This window comes from Nothobranchius furzeri, chromosome 16, assembly GCF_043380555.1.
Source record: "Nothobranchius furzeri strain GRZ-AD chromosome 16, NfurGRZ-RIMD1, whole genome shotgun sequence".
NCBI classification, from domain to species: domain Eukaryota; kingdom Metazoa; phylum Chordata; class Actinopteri; order Cyprinodontiformes; family Nothobranchiidae; genus Nothobranchius; species Nothobranchius furzeri.
This window is the reverse complement of record NC_091756.1, coordinates 30,176,815-30,198,294: the sequence shown is the minus strand read 5'-3', so window position 1 is coordinate 30,198,294 and position 21,480 is coordinate 30,176,815. Positions and strand designations below refer to the sequence as shown.

Here is a 21,480-nt window from a genome sequence, read left to right as displayed (position 1 = left end):
ATGGTTTGCTTCTTTTATCCCCCCCCCCTGTTCTGTCTGGCTATGAAGCAAAAATAATTGTCTGAATGCTGGTGACAAGCCTTACAGATTTACTCTCAGGTGGAGCATCAAAGCATTGGCTTTAATTTCACGCCTGAGAATGATGAACAAGAGTCTGCTTCTAGACCTGCAGAAGGAGAAAAACAAACAAAAACAAAAAAAAAAAGAAGGGGACACACAACAATACAACAGGAGAAAACCATCACTGCGTCAACCTGATGAGGAAATATAAAATCAACATTGTTTTACTGAACAATCACACGATAACAAATCACAGTGCATTTAGTGCCAGCCACAGCCTTAAGATATGTGTTGAACGTGCTCAAGTCCATACTTATGAGAGCACCATGTGAGCACCTGTGTGCGTACCCACGTTAGTATATGTAAGGTTTCTCTATAGGAGCATCCAATAGTGTGAGGGGCCACAGATCTGCCCCCCAAAGATGTGTAGGAGATGGAGGGAGCTCCAAGTCCTAGAGATCCAGGAACTGCCCCAGAGCGCAGGGACCCCAGGCAGACTGTAACCAGAAAAGCCCCAGCCCCCTCTCGAGAGGAGCAGAGGATTGCCCCGGGGGGTCACAACCAGCAGCCGGCAGAGTCCCGGGAGATATCAGTGGCAAGCCCACAGTGGGAGGGGACCCAACAGAGGCCAGGGACTCGGATCCCACCAGGCAGCCACTGGGATCGATTAGGCAGACTATAAAAATCTTGAAACCCCTGACCCGGGAGCCGCAAACACTCAGGTAGACCAAGGCACCACACTCCAAACCAAATGTGGCAGGGGTAGGGTAGGCGAAGATGTATAGCAGCACAAGAAGTCCCAGGAGAGGGGAGGAGTCCAAAACCCCAACTGACATATACAGCCATATACAGACGCAGTCACACACTCCCTCATGCTCACACATACACATACAACCTAAGACTTACAAAAATGAATGCTACTAGACTAGGGCTGCTCAATTAATCGAATTTTAATCACGATTACGATCTGAGTTTTGAACGATTATAAAAAACAAAACAAGCCGATTATTTGCTCCTCCCGCCTGCGCTGCCCCGAGTTGCAAATGAAGCGCTCCTCACAGTGTTGCCAACTTAGCGACTTTGACGCTATTTCTAGCAGCTTTTCAGACCCCCTTCTTGACTTTTTAACTTAAAAGTACCTAGCGAACACCTGAGAAACATCTCTGGTAACCCTTAGCTACTTTCTGGATAACTGTCGTCGACATTTCCTGCAGGTTAGCTTAACACTCCGACTACGCCCCGGACCGTTCTTCAGGACATTAGGAAAGGGAATGATGTAGTGATGTGTCGGTCGCTAAAGAAACAGCTCTCAGAGCCGGCTCCTTGTTGGAGTAACCAGAGTGAGTGACACACACACCGCACCTGCGGACTCCTGAGCCACTAAAAACGGCTAAATGTGCGTGTGCGGCGCGCTAAACACACGTGCATTTTGCCCCGATTGCTGTGAGACCGGGTTGGGGGGTGGGGGTGCAGCTGTGGTTGGGACAATTATTACATTAACTGATGGACTTGTAAATAAATAGTTTATAAATAAGCTAGAAATAAGTTCCTCACGCTGATAATTAATAACTAATCTCACTGAGGACACGGTGCTAGTGCACTCTCCTACAGCACCTTGACACGATTAAATAAATGTTATGCAACATTTTGTGAACATAAATTTATTTGCATGTATTTGTTGCCACTGTATAATTCTTGCTGTCAGTGTTTGCAAGGTATTGGTATTTGGGTCTGTACTGGTTAGACTTAAATGAGTTAAACCAAGGTCTATAGCCCTTGGGTCATAAACTATGAGCTATAAAAATATATTGGTCTTTTTATACTGGGAATCAGGAGTTCTTTTAGTGATCATCTTGTTTCTTATTTTTGTCCTGATTGTGCCCTGAGCAGTTTTATGACTGAATAAAAACAAATAAAATCAACATAAATTGAAAAATCGTCCTAAATAATCGTGATCTCAATTTCAGTCACCATAATCGTGATTATTATTTTCGCCATAATCGAGCAGCCCTATACTAGACACCCACTCACGCTTCCCATACACACCCTATTCACTCTGGTCTCAGTACTGCTGCAAAAAGCATACCCTCACCGGTTCCCAGAGTTCGCCCCTTTCTGCTGGGGGTGATGATGAGCAGGAACCCCCGCCCAGCGCTGAGCAAAGCATCCCACCACCCCAGACAGAGATGTACGGAGACGTTCTAAGACATGAGACTGTATGTTTTTTGGTGAACATTCCTGCCACGGCAAAATACACATAGCGGAAACCCTAACTTAAATCTGCAGTGTTTGTCTTTTATCTCTTTCTATATGTACTTTAGACACACCACTCCATCCTCTGTCATTAGTATTAATACAGCAACAATACAACAGAAATAAAATAAAATCATGCAAGTTGACATTACAAAATTAGCTTGATCTGTTTCAATATATTTAAAATATGTGGAACTATTTAAAACAATAGGACAAAAAATAACTAACAAAAAAAAAAAAAATAGGACAAAGTTACAAAGCTAAACAGATATGTTTAGCCCGTAGCCATTAATACACTTAAAGACTGCGAAGTGCACCCTGATCTAGTTACTCAGTTCTGTGGCTTTCAGCTCGTTGCATTCATTGGCATCATAGCCTTAACCAAATAATGCACAAGTGCCTCCGTTATTTCCTTGTACCACTGCTTGAAGAAGGTGTCTTCCAGAAACTGGCAGTAGGACTGGGAGTTGAGCTTGACTCCATCCTCAACCCGAAAAGGCCCCACAAGCTCATCTTTGATGATACCAGCCCAAACCAGTACTCCACCTCCACCTTGCTGGCGTCTGAGTCGGACTGGAGCTCTCTGCCCTTTACCAATCCAGCCACGGGCCCATCCATCTGGCCCATCAAGACTCACTCTCATTTCATCAGTCCATAAAACCTTAGAAAAATCAGTCTTGAGATATTTCTTGGCCCAGTCTTGACGTTTCAGCTTGTGTGTCTTGTTCAGTGGTGGGCTTCTTTCAGCCTTTCTTACCTTGGCCATGTCTCTGAGTATTGCACACCTTGTGCTTTTGGGCACTACAGTGATGTTGCAGCTCTGAAATATGGCCAAACTGGTGGCAAGTGGCATCTTGGCAGCTGCACGCTTGACTTTTCTCAGTTCATGGGCAGTTATTTTGCACCTTGGTTTTTCCACGCTTCTTGTGACCCTGTTTACTATTTTGAATGAAACGCTTGATTGTTCGATGATCACGCTTCAGAAGCTTTGCAATTTTAACCCCGGGTTTCCACGGGAGCCGTCAGCAGCACGTCTTGCTCGCGTAAGCTGCTGCTTGGCCCTTCCCACGAGACGCGAAGCAGCAGGAGAGCAGCTGTCACCGACCGAGCACGAAGTCACACGAGTGACTTTGTCATTAAACACAACAACAAGCAGGAGAAAACTACAACATGGTTTGTGTTTTATATTCTGTCCGTTTTACAATTGCCAATACGGACCTGAAAAACAAAGGAGACCGCTAGCTAGGTGATAATTTCTCACGGGGACGCACAGTTAGCAACCTTTTTTAAAAGTAAAGCAACCGGAAGGCAGTACGTTCTTTATTCTGAAAATCTCGGGAGCTTCTCTCCATTTCTGCGTCCGATTTCCTGTCTTTCCTTCCCCAAAAATGTCGAACTTGACCCGTTTCAGAGGTGTCGCGCGTAGAAAATAGAACCGGCGCGTAAAGGCCGCGACATGCTGCTCCTGAGACGCGGCCGACTCGCGCTGCTGACGGCTGCCGACGGCTGCCGACGGCTCCAGTGGAAAAGGTTCTGTTGACCACAGCGGTTCCTATCAGCAGCTATGACGTGCTGCTGCAGTAACGTGCTGCTGACGGCTCCCGTGGAAAGCCGGGGTCAGACTGCTGCATTCCTCTGCAAGATTTCTCACTATTTTTGACTTTTCTGAGCCTGTCAAGTCCTTCTTTTGACCCATTTTGCCAAAGGAAAAGAAGTTGCCTAATAATTATGCACACCTGATATAGGGTGTTGATGTCATTAGACCACACCCCTTCTCATTACAGAGATGCACATCACCTAATATGCTTAATTGGTAGTAGGCTTTCGAGCCTATACAGCTTGGAGTAAGACAACATGCATGAAGAGGATGATGTGGACAAAATACTCATTTGCCTAATTATTCTGCGCTCCCTGTAGATCTTTATGGCTGCGTAGGCGGTGACGACGGAGATTTGTCATGTTTCCCTTGTGGTTGCCACAAGCGTTTGGCATGTCTTCCAGAGTACCTGTGTTTGTTGAACGTTGTCTCTCTTGTAACCAAAATATCTTCAAATAAGAGACATGCCGTTTTACACACACGTTGTTTCTCGTCAACATTTTCTGCACACGTCCTACCCTCAGTCATGGATGATTTGTGTCGGCCCAAGCTGGGCAAGCGGTCCACCGGGATGGTGCCAGAATGCCAGATAGGCCAGTCCACCCCTGTCTATAAGAACCTACCCGATTGGCCTAATGGGTGAAGGGCTCTATTTGATTTGTCAAAAATGTAATGCCTGTGTTTGATTGACAAAATGCATTTTGTGGAGCAAACATTTGAGCCGTCTATTCAATGCATTTTTTTCTGTTCTTTGTGATATGCCTATTGCACCTGCTGATCTGGTGATGACAATACATTTGCAATCTATTGTGGAGCCCTAGTACATGGTACAAAACATATTTTTTGGTGCTAAATGTTGGTACTTTTAAAAAAAATATATCCCTGTTAATGAGCCGCACAGCTCTGTACTTCCAGCTGCTGCACGACACGTTACTGGAGTCTCTCTCACACACAGGCCATCCTCTCGTTTACATTAACATGTGTGCCAAAAACATCAATGGTATGGCTTTGTTTTGTTAAAGTAAACAAATAAATGAAAGAAAAACACGTACATACTTTTTTTGCCCTCTTAAAATAGACTTAAAATTATAGGTACCAAAAAATGTATTGTTCAGGTACCGGTACAGAAAACCAGATTAACTTAATGGTATTGAAAAAAAATCTACAGGTACCCCAGCCCGACTCCTATGTACAGTCAATGAATTATGAAGGACTGTTGGATGGATGAGTTATTCACACTTTTAATCACTGGCAACTGTACCAAAGATTGGCACTGGGTTGTATTCACACAGGAAGGTACAGGCTCAGACTGCTCTGCTTAAAACTATTCATGCATGCTCAGTTGCATCATCTCAGTGTGTCCAGTCACAAAGTTTTTAACACTTTGGAGTCCATGTGTCTCTGCCCGCTGATCACTGAGGTCATCTACCATATCTTAATAGGCCTATTGAAAATAGTCAAATGACCTGTGCCTGTTGAGTAGGGCTGGGCGATATGGCCTAAAATCAATATCACGATATATTGAGGATTTCACCTCGATAACGATAAGTGGACGATAATCACAGGTATGCGCAGAAACAACAGTTGTCCACTAGATGGGGCTGTCACATGTATCGCGTTGAGTCACATTTTTACGTGACTCCAGGTGGTACAGCTTCTTAAAGGGACATGAACGCTGCCAACCTACACACATCTTTTCATTTTTTTATTATCAGATTTATAGACATGGGAAAAATTATCACGATAAGAGTCAGAAATTTTGATAATGATACATTTTCGATTTATTGCCCAGCCCTATTGTAGAGTACCTTTCTGAGTCAGATTGCTCCAAAGCTCTCAACACTAAAGTGAATTGTTCATCCATTCTCACACTGATGGTGTGTGCTACAGCTGCCGTAAGTTACACTGACAGAGGTGAGTCTGCTGTACACAGGAGACAAGGACACAACAACTGACATGACTGAAGCAGCCTGGGTTTGAACCTGCAACCCACCAATTACAGGGCAAACTCTTAACCCCAAATAGCATTTGTGTAGCATTTAGATGGTGGTTTAAAAAGTAGACATCAATTCATTAAATGCAATCTTCAACTGTATTGATCGCCCACAAAGAAAACAAGATGGTGTTTCATAAAGCTGATTAAATGTAATATGGAAGCTGGGATGTTCAAGCAGCCTGTAAACGATGTCATACAGGAATGTCAATGCTCGGGGCAACAAAAACCTTATGGAGGGCTTTATATGTTTCCTGTATGTCCTTGTTCATCTGCTGACTTACTTAAACTTCACCACTGGTGGAAATGTACATTATTTGGAAGGTCTGATAAAAAGGGCATGTTTGTGGAGCTACATTTGACAAAATAACTTTAAAGAGTAGGATCAAAACATTTCAGATGTTTGAAAATCTCACCCTCTGTAGAGATAAAATGTTTAGTCCTTGCATTGTAACCATAAGTCATGTGGGTTCCCTTTTGAAACTTATAGCAGTGTTAAGCAATTTCATTCAGCTGGAGTGTAAAGTAGACTTGGTGGTGAACTAGAGAGAGACCGGAGCTGGAAATATATTTATCCCAAAGGAATCGCCAGAATGTCGAGTAATGATCTGACAAGAAAAGATGACACCGTGCGTTTCCCTGCGTCCCCCTGGGCTAGTGCCACAGTAGCAGTGTGTCGTGTCTGCCATGATGCCTTCGTGGAGCTGCCAAAGCTAGGCTCCTTTTCAAATAAAATTCTAATTGGCAAACCCAGAAAGTGTGTCCAAAGAAACAATTAGGATATTCATCACCTGCTGACAGAAGGAAATAGTGATTTTTCTGACAGAGAAATTGCAGTTTTCTTCTTTGTTTTTGTTCTTAAAAATGTCAAGACTTCAAAATCAAAAAACTGCTGCCAAATTAAACAAGAAGGAAACGTCTTGCTTGGTCTGGATGCCCAGATTGGCTTTATCTAAAATTCTGGTTTTTATCATAGTGTTAGTGTAATTTGCTGAGGTTTAATGTTGGCTTTAACAGCGCTTAGACAGTATATGCTGAGTCACTCCATTATTCCTCCTTCTTTCATCTAGGACGCATATCCATTACAGTCTACCTTAAGCTGCCAACTGTTGCAGCAGGATGATGCAGACTGTACTCCATTTTCACCTCGCAGATTACTAGTGGGGAACAGCCTCTCTATTGTCTGTTTAGATTCAGTGTTCACTTACACCTTGTTTCTACTTTCATTATGAGTTGCCATGGTAACCACTCTGAACCAGTGGCCATGGCCAAGCCTGAAGAATCCCTTGTTTAGATGTCACATGCACATAGTGACACACTTTCTCTTAAGGCTGCTGCTTCAGTGAGACTCACTAGGGTCGGCTGTGTTTGATCAAAATCAGCTGATGCTAGCAACACAGATGCTGTCTTATTTGTCTTCTGAGATGAGTAATGCTGCTCAGACGTTTGTGAAATCGGGTTGAAGTTGGGTGTCTTGAGTTAGAACCAAGATTTAAACATGCCATATAAAGATTTCATTCAGTCATTACAGTAAAGCAAGCAACGAGACATTAAGGCAGGCCTCCAGTTCAGTGTGCGCACAATGTAGTTTGCTTTCACTTGTTTTCATTTTATCGTGATCAACCCAGGTCATTAGGAGGATCAGGTGCAGACTGGATTCAACAGCTTAGTGACGGAGAAAACGTTTTATTGTACAAGACTTAAAGGATTTGTGTTTCATACTGCATCATATGAATATTTTGTTTAGATTCTGTTTAAATTGACCATCTGGCTTCCCATCCAGCTACCAACACTGTGTGGTTTACAGACTCAAGACGTTGTGATCAGTGGACGGAGAACTTAGTGGACCTCCTGGTGGTATCCCACCAGCACGTCTTTCAGTGAGGAAGTGGAGGCTGGGGACTTAGGGAGTATGGGGTACCAGACCCTTTGATTCAAGCTGTTAGGTCCCTGTATGACCGGTGTCGGAGCTTGGTCCGTATTGCCGGCAGTAAGTTGGGCTTGTTTTTGGTAGAATTGGACTCCGAATGAGATCGCAGACACAAGCGGCCAAAATGAGTTTTCTCTGCAGGGTAGCTGGGCTCTCCCTTAGGGATGGGGTGAGAAGCTTGGCCATCTGGGAGGGGCTCGAAGTAGATCTGCTGCTTCTCCACATCGAGAGGAGCCTGATGAGGGACTGGTCAGGATGCCTCCTGGACGGTTCCCTGTTGAGGTTTTCCAGGAATATTCAACCAGGAGGAGACTAGAGGCCGTCCGATATATTCAATTTTGTCTAATACCGAAATAATTTTTATAAGCCGGTTAAAAAATAAAATTATAATAAAATAAATAATAAAAAATCAGGCACCTGTGTGGTCAACTGCTGCCACCACTAGACTGAAGAAAGGACCCGATGGACCCAACACACCATTTTTTTTAATGTTTTGAGTTTGTTTTATATTTGAAGTTCAATAAATATTAAGAGATTTATTGACTTATTTAATTTATATTGCACACATTGAGTGTTCAGTTGTCTTTCACACTCAGTGTGCTGCTAAAACGTATATTTATTGGCCTTAATAATTAATTTTAGATATCGGCCGTCTGCAACAAATTTTTTTTAAAAATCGGTATTGGCATCTGCCTTAAAAAATCCATATCGGTAGGCCTCTAGAGGAAACTCAAGAGAAGACCCAGGTAGGGCTGGGCGATATGGCAAAAATAGAATATCACGATTTTTCCAATATTTTATCACGATTTCGATTTTATCACGATTTTTTATCCATGAATAGCATAACTTCAATTGCGTATTAAAGAAGTGAAACATTGAATAAATAAACATTTATTCATATTAGGGATAATCAGCACAGCGCTAACACACTTATATTTTAAACTCACACCAGAGATGATAAAAGCCCTGAGAGAAACAATTACAAAAATCAGTTTTTCTCGTTTTTCAAGTAACTTAACATAAATTAAAATCGTAAACATATTTAAAGTGCAAACATGTCAATTGCAAACGTATTGTGCAAACATTAACTTGTTCAAAATACTATGTAGCTCCCAGTTGCTCATGTAGTGGATAGTTAAGCTCAAATACGGCTCTGATGTGCGGCTGGACCAGAGATTGCGCATTCTGAATATTTTCTGCAACTCACACTTTGCATTCAGCGTACATGCGTGGAATGGCGGTGTTCGAAAAATACTTGCGGCTGGAAAACTCGTAGCGCGGATCCAATGTTTTTATCATGTTATTAAATCCCACTCCTACTGTTCGCACGGGACACAAATCTTTAGCCAAGTGGTACGTCACTGCATCTGTCACGCTGTTCCATCGTCTGATGTCTCTGTCGTAAGGAGTGAGTTTTGTGTGTTTCTGTTAGCGTTTGCTGCCAGGAAGAAGCACTAGCTGCTGCAGCCGCAGGCTTTTTAGCTTTAGCTGCCAGCTGGCTCTCATTGTATTGTTTGGGATGCCTTCTTTTCAAGTGATTAAACAAGTTTGTGGTGTTGCCATCACTTGCCTTGACGCTCTCCTTGCAAATGACGTTTCGCTGCTCTTTGTCATCTGGTGAAAAACCAAACCAGTTCTATATAACGGACGAGGCGTTCCTCTTCGGAACGAAAACCTCGTTGTCGCTCTCAGCCGCGGCCGAAGACATGTTTGTTCACACACAGGTGAAAACAAGCGGGGCACTAATATATTACTATGACTCACTCTGATTGGTTAAGGGTCAAACAAAGGCGTGTCATTCGCCTGGGGTAAGTTCCCTTTTCATTCAGAGGCAGAATTTCAACAGCAGAGCTGTGAATCGTGATAAAACGGTCTCTCAAAAATGACAGACTGTCAGATGTGTAGATCGTAAAACGGTCTAAAATCGTCATATCGCCCAGCCCTAGACCCAGGACACGCTGGAGGAACTATGTTTCTCGGCTGGCCAGGGAATGCCTTGGGATTCCCCCAGAGGAGCTGGCTCCAGTGTCTGGGGAGCGGGAAGAATGGGCCACTCTGCTTGGCTGCTGCCCACGCAACCCGACTCCAGATAAGAGGATGTAAATGGATGGATTAATGAAAAAGAGCCCATTCGAAGTTAAACATTTGTTATATGAACATTTTTGGAAAGATACACTCACTGGCATCCTCAAAGATTTTTACATCCCCTTTTGGGTGAAGAGTTTTACTTGATTTGTTAAAAAAAACATAATACTTCCATTTGACAGAATGCATTATGTGTAGCAAACATTTGAGCTGACCATTCATTGCGATATTTATCTGTTCTGTGAGATATGCATATTGCACATGCTGATATTGTGATATCGATATATTTGCGATATATTGTGCAGCCCTAATACAAACAAAACAATTGAGCAGCTGTTGACTTTCTAACATCTCTAACCAGTCTGCCCATATTAGTATCCTTCACATCTGATCTCAACAAGACATTTTCATCCATACAACTGCAGCTCACAAGACTTTTCAGAGCATTCTCTGTAAACCCTAGATATGGTTGGGGGTGAAAATCACAAAAAATAAGCAGTTTCTGAACTACTTTGACCAACCTATCTATCAAGACACCTCAAGCCTTTTCCCCCTTCATCCTGATTTTCTGTTTGAATGTCAACGGGTCATTTTCACCACCCCTGGGTGCCTAAATGCATCTCGTAGCTGTCATGTTATTTGATAAGTGGACACTATTAAATCAAACATCTCCTTAATCAGGGGTTTTCCTGGCTCAAATTCAGGCAGAGGTGGTACCATCTTGACCATGCACCAGCACATGCATACTCTGTGCATTCAACTGCCTCACTTTTTTTAAAGGCAAAATATTCTAAAAGGCTCAATAATATGCATTAGATTGGTGTTAAGTTCCCTTTTTCCCGTCTGATATTTATAGTTAAAATATTATTTAATATTTAACCAACATTTCAGTAACATTTTAGGTTTGTATTAATAACACTCATCTTAGTCAAAGTAACACATAAATATATCAAGTAAAATATAATGCATTTCATTAACTTGCATTTGTGTTGGAAATGGTAATAACAGTTTATTTCTGCTGCTAACAATGTAATGGTGGCATGTCTATTATGTACGGGTTAGGGATAGGGGGGTGTTCGGTTTGCCTTGGCCCCCAAAATGCCTTGAAATGACCCTGGGTGTGTGACTAAGTTTTGAAGGTGATCTGAATTGTATCAGATGTATAAATATTACATGTGTATAACTTAGTGTTTTATACATGTAAAAACGTGTAGTGGAGATAAATCTACCTACATTTTACTTTCAAGCTTTGGTTTCTTGTTTTTATTTAACTATTTCCTGTCCTGTCTGTCTCTCATCTTCCTGCGTCTCCTCTAAACTCTCCAGAAAATCTGCTGCCTGGATTTTTACTTTTTCACCTCATCAGTTACTTTTGAGCAGATCAAAGGGATCTCCTGACCGCAAAGCGGAGTGCGCGTTTCGATGCTGCGTCATTTAGGTGAAATCACCGCAGCACACGATGAGCGGAGCCGTCAGGAACGGTTAAAAGACAGAGTACCAGACAGATATGAACTACCATGTGTTAATAATAAGGTTTTGTTGCGCCACCTTGAAAATGTATCGTGCGCCGGACGCAGCGGGCGCACCAACGATCAGCGCTCTGTGTCCTCTCCGCTCAGTAGAATCCCGCTGCGCTGAGAGTTCGTAAATATTGTAATATAGGTAGAGACTGGATCTTTCCCTGAATGATATCTAGCCCCCATAACTCGATCCCTGCTCCTGGATGAAAAACCGGACATTTTGATCAATGTAGGAACCCCCCCGGACGCCCCGGACAGAGAGTGAAAAGTGGACATGTCCGGGGGTAAGAGGACGTATGGTCACCCTACAATAGCACCAACCACGAATATGTACCAACTAGCGAGAAAAGCAATTTTTGATCTTCTTTTTCTGCAGCGGTTTTAGCGCTTTTGGTGCACCGCTGCTGAAACAGCGCCCCTATAGTGGTGCAACACAGCAACTGCAGTTAAAATAAAATCCATTTAGTTGGGGCAAAGGGAAATCAGGCTGGGGCGGCACAAAATTAGCTGGAGGCGAACGCCACGCAAATTTGAATGCAGGAAAAACCCTGTTAATCTTGTTTTCTCGCTGACTGTTGACGAAATCTGCTCTACTTAATTGCATGACAGATCAGAAAAAGAGTATGCATAAAGAGAGCCTTTTTGATGAATGCTCTGGTTTTTGTGAATAGGACCACACCAAGCGCTCATCAGCATGTAGTTTATACCCGGACATGGGTTCCATGTTGTGGCTTTGTAATCACTCTTTGTGACGTGTGTGGCTCCACCGCATTCTGGAAGTCATTTCTGTAGGTTTGTGTGTTAGCAGATGCAGACTTGTGAAGGTAGCTATAGCCAACTCTTTCCATTCATCACAAGCTAGTTTATTCCGCTTTGGAACATTTTGGAGTCTTAAACCTCCAACCTCCCCAAAGTCACACTACTTGGATGTCTTTTCCTCTGACTCTTGAATTATGGAGGCTTCTCTAGTCCGTCTCCTTTTCTCCCTTCCCCATGCCTCTGCATTGTAATTGAAAGCAGCTGTTTGGAGGTTACTAAAGTTCATAGAGAACAGTTTTTGGCAGAAGTCCCAGGTTTTGTTTAGTCCTCCACTTCCCAAAGTGAAAAAGCAAGTAACTGTTTTTATGGATTTTCAGCTTCTGCTTAGAAATGTTTGCACATTAGTGAATGACCATACCCGATAAGTCCTTGGCACAGAGGCTAACAATGACACACTATTTGCCCAACTTTACAGCACTTTAGATAAACAGTTAGAAACAAGTCATTGTGTTGTTACCTCAATGAGCTTGATTTCAGTTGTGTAGACTGGATGAGTACACATCCAGTTAACATATATACCGATTACACATATATAAACGTCAATGTAGTTTTCTGGTATTAGCTCATAGAATGATTAGAAAGCGGTATAGAGCAGTATAACTCTTCAGATGAAGCTGTACTGGGGTTATCCTGGTACACAATAACATCAATATTCTATTCTATTCTGTTCTATTCTATTCTGTTCTATTATGTTCTATTCTAGTGTTCTTCTAGAATTCTGCAATGTAAACACAGAAGCTCTCAGTCCACGTGTTGATAAGCATTCTGAGCTGAGTGTGTGTTTCCCAGCCTGCTCCTTTTGAGTGAATCTAATCTGTCTGACCTCTTTAGGTTGAACTATTAGTTTACTAATAATAGACTCAGGCATCACAGGGCTGTTTGGCCAACATGTTCATGACACCAGAACTCCAACTAGCTGCTGCTCAACGTAATCTGGTTTTTTATTTTTTTCTGCCTTTGATTAGCTTATCGGAACTCTTAGTAATTCTACATTATCAAACAATTTACTGTTCATGGTTTATGAAAGTTATTAAATAAAATGTAAGCTTTAGAACTCTTACAATGATTTGTTTATGGAAAGATTTGCACTTCCTCCCCTTCCCAAGGTTAAACTGACATGTGTCTCGTGGTGACGACGGTATTTTAAGGTCGGATTGAGACCAAAACATGTTGGCACCATCACAAACTTTGTGGAGATGCATCTTGCATAATTATTCTCAAATGGTTCATTCCTCAAACAAAAAGCACTTTCTTACTCCCCTGTTGTCCATCTGGGCTTCCATAGCTACTCTTCTCTGCTTTTATAGCAGCACCACCTGCCCATGATACATTAGGAAAAAACACAATATTGTTCACTGACCAACTGCTACAAGTTGAGTGTCTAAAGTTTCAATTTCACACACTGCGAAAATCCTCGCACAATGTTTTGTGATCCTGCTTCAAATGCACGAGGAGGGTGGACGTATTAATCTTCCCCGGCTGTGTTCCACCACACGAAATTTGTGCATGGCAAGTGTTGCACCGAGCCTAACTGTCTTTTTCGAACTTTAATGAAAAATACAGCCACATGACCAACATTGTTCCTTGCTACTTTGCTAGCACACACTGTTCTGATCATGTGGACTTTGCATACTGGATCTGGGCGCTGCAGGATAGAATAGCTGGAATGGAATTAAAAGTGGAACGTACTGCTAATACCGGACATTTTTGATGCAGTTTGATATAATCCGATACAGTGTTTTTGGGCTGACATCCAATATCAATATCAGAGAGGGACATCACTACTCAGTATTAGGGGTGCACTGATACGATACTGGTATCGGTATCGGCACTGATACAGATGCCAATACCAGTATCGGTATCTGTAAAAGTTAACCGATACCAGGAACCGATACCAATGCAGTTGCTTAAAAATGGCTTCACTGTAACTCGTCATTTCTGTTTACCTAATATTTTAGTTTTGTGATGATTTCCATTCATATATTTTACTTTTTATCTACCTCACAGTCTTTTCCTGTTGAAAGCAGAGAAGAAAATCAAATCTGTATTCCAAATCATAGCATTTTTTTTGTGTGGTAGAAGTATCGGTAATCGGTATCGGTGAGTACCCAGAGCCAAGTATCGGTATCGCATCGGTTTGGAAAAAAGCGGTATCGTTGCATCCCTACTCAGTATATGACTTATCCCAAATAAGTCTAATATTTGGCCATTTTATGAAAATCATTGAATCTAGCACAAGAATCTAGCATGGAGCTTGTCAGTTTGGGGATCATAGCGCTAAACAATCATGATTTGTGTCATTTTTACCCAATAATTGAGAAGCTGTACATGAGTTTATTTAGAAAAATAACCCATAATTTAAATCAAACAGCAAGCATAGAGTTGGTTTTAGTTTTTAAACTGTGGAAACCAGTCCTTGAGGAGAATGGCCATTTCAGTGGAAGTTTTGTTTACAGTTGTGCTAATTTCTGCTCTTGTCTTTTCTCACCAACAGAGCAGAGAAAACAGAAGTCCTCAGCGATGACCTCCTACAGGTAAATCATTAATCTGTAGAACAGCTTTGTACATCTGTCAGGCAGTCCAAACAAATACGATACAGTGCTTAGTTTTTCCCCTTTTGAAAGAACTCTGTTTATATTTTTATGTAGGTGGCCGCATTGAAATGCTTCTATGTATGAAATGTGGGATTTAAATGTAGCTGCCTTGCTTTGTTATTCAATAAACAAAAACACAATTTAATTCTGAAAAAGTAACACATACTTTTGGTAGACTTTGGAAAATTATGAAAAAACAAAATGTAAGTTTTATTTGATTAGTTGTTTTTGACATTTTCAGAAGTTGTTGGACACAATCATCTTAAAATTAGATCCTCAACTTTGGATAAACCTGTTTGAAAGTGGAAACTGAAGTCCCACTTTAAGAAACAAACATTTCCACATAAACATAGTTTTAAATAGGGTATTTGCATTATAACGACAAATGTCAAAACTCATCAGAGGTAAAAGATGAATTGAGCTTTTTTTCCTCCAACAGTTGCCCTGGTTACTCCTTATTAGAGAGAACAGGGTGAGAGAAATGGGCGTAATGAACCAGAACAGAACAGAAAACAGATGGATAACATCTCATCTGTTAAGAGGCCCTGGAGAAGCTTCAGCGATAATTCATTAGAATTAGCTGTCAACACTTCCTGTCACACTGGGATCCCATTAGAGCTTTGTATTGTTTTGCTTGTTTCAGAAGCTTCTCTGCTTTTATCTCTCCAAAAGAACTAAGAACAAAGAATCTTGAAGACAAATTAGTTGTTTTTCTTGACTGTGTGTACCAACTGGCTTTTTGGGTAGCCTCTTACTGCCCTGATTGGTTGAATGTTGCCTATGATAGACTCTGATATGTCAACATTTCCTTCTGGGAACAATTTAGACTAATCATTTGGTTAGTTAGGTCCTATATTGGTAAATAATTAGTATATTTATTTTGATATTGAAAACTTAACCTCAAGCAACATCCTAGCTAATATGGGAAGACCGAACTGTTTATCTGTGTATCTACGCATATTTAAAAACCGCTGCTGGTGGAGTTTCTGGGGTGAAAATTCCCCTTAGGCCATCTGAGGCACACAGCAGGTGGTGTCAGGACAAAATCTTGGCTGCTCAGCAAAGACATTCCAGTGATGAAGATGTCTTTGTGTGAGAACTGGAGGCATCATAAATGTTTAAACAAGCTCAGCTGCTTTTCTGTTATTCCCTGAGAACAGACACAGTTACTAACACACACAATTCTTTTCTATGTGTTCCCACCCCCTATTGTTAATGCTACTCAAACAAATGGGTCTAAAGAAGGTTTGATCCATATTTAGGTGAAGAGCATACAAATTAGGGCTGCAATGTATATATTGCAAATATATCGATATCACGATATCAGCACGCGCAGTGTGCATATCGCAAAGAACAGATGAATATTGCAATGAATGGTCAGCTCAAATGTTTGCTGCACATAATGCATTCTGTCAATCAAACGGAAGTATTGTTTGTTTTTAACAAATCAAATGAGCTGTTCACCCATTTGGCCAATTGGGTGGGTTCTCATAGGTTAGATGCCCGCCCCTGAGGCGGGCGGCACTTAATTTTGATGGTTAGCAAACACCTGAGTTAGCGTTGCTCTGCTCTTTCTGCTGATTCTGCTTTTCCCGGGATCCACTGATTGCCTCTTGTTCATTTTCTTTTTCCCTTTTCTCACATCTTTTGCTTTTCTCATTTTTATGATTTTTTAAGTCTTTTTTTAATTTCTTTGTTTTAGATTATTTTTGTTCCTGAGTTAAGTATTTATTTATTGCAATGATATCGCAATATTAATCACCGTTATTGCATATCACAGGTTTTCCTAATATCGTGCAGCCCTAATACAAATGAAATGGACAAAAAGTTTTTGCAGACAGCTAAAATTCTTGGATCTGGAACTAGTTGGTCGCAAACTTTTTGGGGAACTTGTCACACTCTTCTGTTTGTCTCTAAAATCATTTGACCACTCAGTCCTAGATGGCTTATTTTGTTTTTAGAGGGCAACTCGTTTGCTCAAAGGCCAAGATCACTGAGTTATTACTTTTCCCATAATAAATTCAGTCTAAAAAATTGCTAATATCATCTGACTGAATGTGTCACAATTTATCGTGATGTATCGTCCCTTCTATTTCGTGATACATATCGTATCGCCAGAATTTCACCACATCCCTAAAAGCCACCGTTCATGTTTTTTCTCATCGTTTCATAATGGGCATGTTCTGAAGAACTGATTTCAAAGACACAAAAATCCTAAACCAGTGTCTCACTGGGCTACAAGAGTGTGTTTCCAAACTATCTGGAAATGTTTCTGTGGGTTTCTTTTGTAATTCACAACCTTTTTTTTGCTTGAAATTCAGACATGTTCTAAAAAGCTTGTGTACCAAATTTTTGTTTAGTTGTTTTTCATGGACATCTGGAACCCTCCTCAATCCCTTCTCAATGCAGTTTCAGTAGAGTCAGAACCTGAGGGAAACATGAGAGAACAACTGTAATTGCTCTTCTACATACAGTAGCAACATCTCCAGAAGTTTTTCAGAAATGACTTGGATGCTCAGCAGTTGTCTAATGAACCAAAAAAGAACACTTTATTAAATAACAACTGGTTCTTTGACACACCCCTTATGTGAATATCCCTCAAATCATATTTTTTTGTGTTTTCAGAGGCCAGAACTAAATATGTGTTTTATTTGTTATTTAAGGAATTGTCCAGACATGTTTCACTTAGCAACCAATAAACAAACTCAATCATCCCGTTTTTTTCTTCTCTGTCCAACTCACTGGGATTCCCTTTCCAATGACATACTGTGGCCGAGAGTTAACCTCATCACATAGCAGGAGGGAAAACACCACCTGCTGTTTTTAGCCTGGCTTTTTTTCACACTTCCAGACAAATGCTTTTTATTGAGTGTATAAGATCAGGTCTGAGCCTCTTATTGGCACAATGAAAGGAAGAAGAGTAATGCCACGTTGTTTAGAAATGTTCCTTATATCCACACCGGATCTGTCAGAACAAATAGAATGGGTTACCTGAAGGGTACTGAACCAGGCACTCATTGGATCAAGTCCTAGCTAGCATGTTTTAGCAGTGTTTGCAGTCTATCAAGACGGATATCTTGCTGTGAAATTCCTGAGTTGCGACTCTTTTCTGTTTTTGGAACACCATTGTTTGGTATTCAGTTGATCCTCCCTCTTATTGTCTTCATCTGTTTCAATCCCCAGTAGATGTTTATCACTTTGAAACACTTGTTTTATATGTATACAAGTGTAACGATTAAGTTTACATATTATTTAATGAACCATAAGATGTGAGATTCCATAGGAAATATGGAATCAATCTTATGGATCTTTGGATAAGTTAAACCAGAAGATTGGAACTTTTTATTGCAGGGATTATGTAACCACTTCATATTAACTCAGAGATAAAAGAAAGAGTCAAGTTTTAAAAGTTTAAAGATTTCTTACTAAACAAATTAAAACTAGACTAACTTTAACACTAGGTGTATGGTGTAACTAAGGTGAGGTAAGACTGAGAATGGTGTATGTGTGAAATGTTCAGAACCAGCAGGTCTGGAGAAATGATTAGTTTTGATGGGAGTGAAGATGATGTTTCGCGCTAAGCTTTTGGTTTGGAGATTTATAACACACGTTGAGACGCCAGCCTACGTACCCTTTGCGGAAGTCCCCTTCAGATCAGGAATGCCAAGGTCCAGCTTGACCTTCCCTGGAACCGAAGCCGGTAGGAAAAGCAGCAGTTGCCGACCAGACCAGTCTTGAGATACTTCCGGGTCACGACAGTTTTATTGGCATCTAGCGAGACCCAAAAAGGGGTCGATGGTTCAGCTTTTATTCTGAAAGGAACCGTTGCAGCAGGTGGAAAAGCAACAGATTTATCCAGCTTGTCGTTAGGTTCTTTCGGCTGAAGAGGAAAGTTACGGATTGGCCACTCCGACAACTTCTCTAGAAAGCTTTGAACTGAACTTTAAGGTGACGTGGGCAAAGTTTTATAACTTGGATGTTTTGATTTACGGGCGAATCAAAAAGGGACAGATTTACCAAGCACCAACAAAACCACGCCTCCGTCAGATCTGGAAGATTAATTGGATCAGAAGAGGAAATGTGTCATGTGACTTAACATTACATGTGATCAGTCTCTAGTGGAAACATTTAAAGTTATATTACTTATTATAACTTACTAATCATAACATTGTCATTTCACGGATTGGTTCACATTTTATTATTGGACTAACACTTAGGTTAGCTTTATTAAAAATTGTTCTTCTGATTTATTAAAAGAAAGAGTCCTTTGTCTTCATTCTTCTCTTGAGCTGGAAAGGAAACAGTTTTAGAAGCAAATGCATGACCTTGAGGCAGTATCTCATGCAGTTGAGTTCTGTGTCAGAGACTTCTGGTTTTGCTTTGAGCAGAGCAAAACAGAACAGGGCCTTTTAGGTCAGAAATGGACGCTACACAAGGATGAAATATGTGCATACAGTGTTTCTCAATGTATTTAGTCAGTTTTGTTGACTAAACTTATAGGTCTACATGTTTTGATACTTTGACCATTCCAGTAATACACCTGGCATAAGAAAGACTTTGCATCTTCATTCTGCAGGGCTACAGTGGCCTCTGTCTCTCAGGCTGAATGGCTGAGACTTCTGTCAATGACAGTATTATATGTTGTCACCCTAAAAGCACAGACTGGACCTGTGTAGTTGGGCCAGTAGACAGCAAACGGTCTGTGCAATCAAAGGGACCTTTTTCAGGCCAAAGAACCCTTTGCTGTTGGTCACGGCTCAGTGGCTGTAGCTGTATAGACATTTCCGATGACTCATGTGTTTCACAGATAACATTCCAGTGTTTCTCTGCAGTGACATACATTATCAATTAAGCTTCAACTTTGACCGCTGCCCTCTGCAAGTGTGCCACATATCAGCTAAAATGAATGAAGATGAATAGTGATGGTCAATGGGACAAATTAGTGGGATTAGAGTCAAGTAATTTTCTTTTCTCTTGTACTGGACCAGACACTGCAATATATTTTAGACTTTTGAAATAAAAACCCAGTATTTATCATTTTGCAATATGTTTTACCAGTTTTGGAATTTTTTGCAATATATTTCACAAACCACCAGATGTATTTTAATGCAACTTAATAAGGAAGTAATCACACCACAACTGATCAACCTTAGAAATGGTCACTTTTTACAAATTTAGATGTTTTAGTAGCTGAAAGCCATTCACTACAAATGCCAGGAGTGGCAACGGATCATATGAGATATTTATTTAAAACTTTGTCAGTAATTAATGAAAAGAACCATGCCTGCCTCTTAGCAAAATGTCTTCTCTACCAATTCAATTAAATTCAATTCAAGTTTATTTATATAGCGCCAAGTCACGACAAGAATCATCTCAAGGCACTTCACATAGTAAACATTCCGATACAGGTCAGTTCATTAAGCCAGTCAGTGACTCGATGCAATTTGCTGGGTCATACTAAGCAAGCATTTAGTGACGGTGGAGAGGAAAACTCCCTTTTAACAGGAAGAAGCCTCTAGAGCAGGGGTGTCAAAAATGCGGCCCGCGGGCCGGATCCGGCCCGCAAGCGGGTTAAATCCGGCCCGCGGGATGGTTGTGTAAACTTTATTTTCATACTTTACAATGTAGAGTGAAAATAAACTTATCATTGTGAGCAAGTTTCCTCTGTAATGAGTATAAATAAAACAAAGCTGCGCTCAAGGCTCACACAAGAACTTGAATCACATCCTGAAGTTGGCCGCCACTCAGGATGTGACTTCTGATATTGATGTGCTGGTGAAAGCTAAAAGATGTAAAGTAAAATGAGTCAAATATACTTTAAGTGCTGCATGAAACTGATCTAGCCATGTGATCTGTAAGCTCTTTGAATCACTAAGGAATTTTTTCTTATGAATTGATTTTTTTTTTTTCAAAATTTCAAGTACACTTCAGGTGTTGTACTACACTGTCCTCAGGCTCCAGTCTTGTTTTATATTGATTGTATTAAAACAAAGAAAACAATCTGAAGTTTTTTTTTTATTTACCAGTCCGGCCCACTTGGGACTAGATTTCCCTCAATGTGGCTCCTGAGCTAAAATGAGTTTGACACCCCTGCTCTAGAGAATCCTGGCTCAGTATAAGCAGCCATCCACCACGACTCACTGGGGATTGAGAAGACAGAGCAGACACACGCATTCACCAACACCAGCCCACCTACACACAAACACATCCACACACACAACATATATACCAAGTTGTGTTTCTATGGTTACATTGTGATTTCTTTGTAATTATTCTATTTGGTGAGAGATAAACTTTATTGTATTTATCCTAGTGAATCTATAATTAAACAGGTAAACTAGTAGTAGCACATTCATTGTCAAAGAAAGTAAAATGTTATTTTCAGGAGAGGGAGAATGTTTAAATGGTTAGCAACAGTGTTGAAGCCAATGGCCTCCTCCATGAGGGCACCACAGCTCAGCAGATGTACCACTGGATGTATTCCAATAAAACTCTCAACCAAATCATTGGCTGTACACCAACAACTGATTGATGTTTGAGTGAAAAATGCAAATTTTTGTCTGCCAAAACTGTTAAATTACTAAGTCGGTTTTACAGATAATGCGCTAAAAGTTTAAGTTACAGTCACT

General features: G+C 40.9%; 1 protein-coding gene across 6 annotated transcripts in view; it reads left to right on the top strand.

The window, feature by feature from the left end:
- Positions 1-21,480, top strand: part of arhgap17a (Rho GTPase activating protein 17a) — a 49,292-nt gene that overhangs the window by 4,538 nt on the left and 23,274 nt on the right. For all 6 annotated transcript variants that reach the window (XM_015963528.3, XM_015963527.3, XM_015963526.3 and 3 more), the window contains exon 2: positions 14,752-14,791. In XM_015963528.3, coding sequence (XP_015819014.1) covers positions 14,752-14,791 — 40 coding nt within the window. The remainder of the gene's footprint in view (positions 1-14,751; positions 14,792-21,480) is intronic.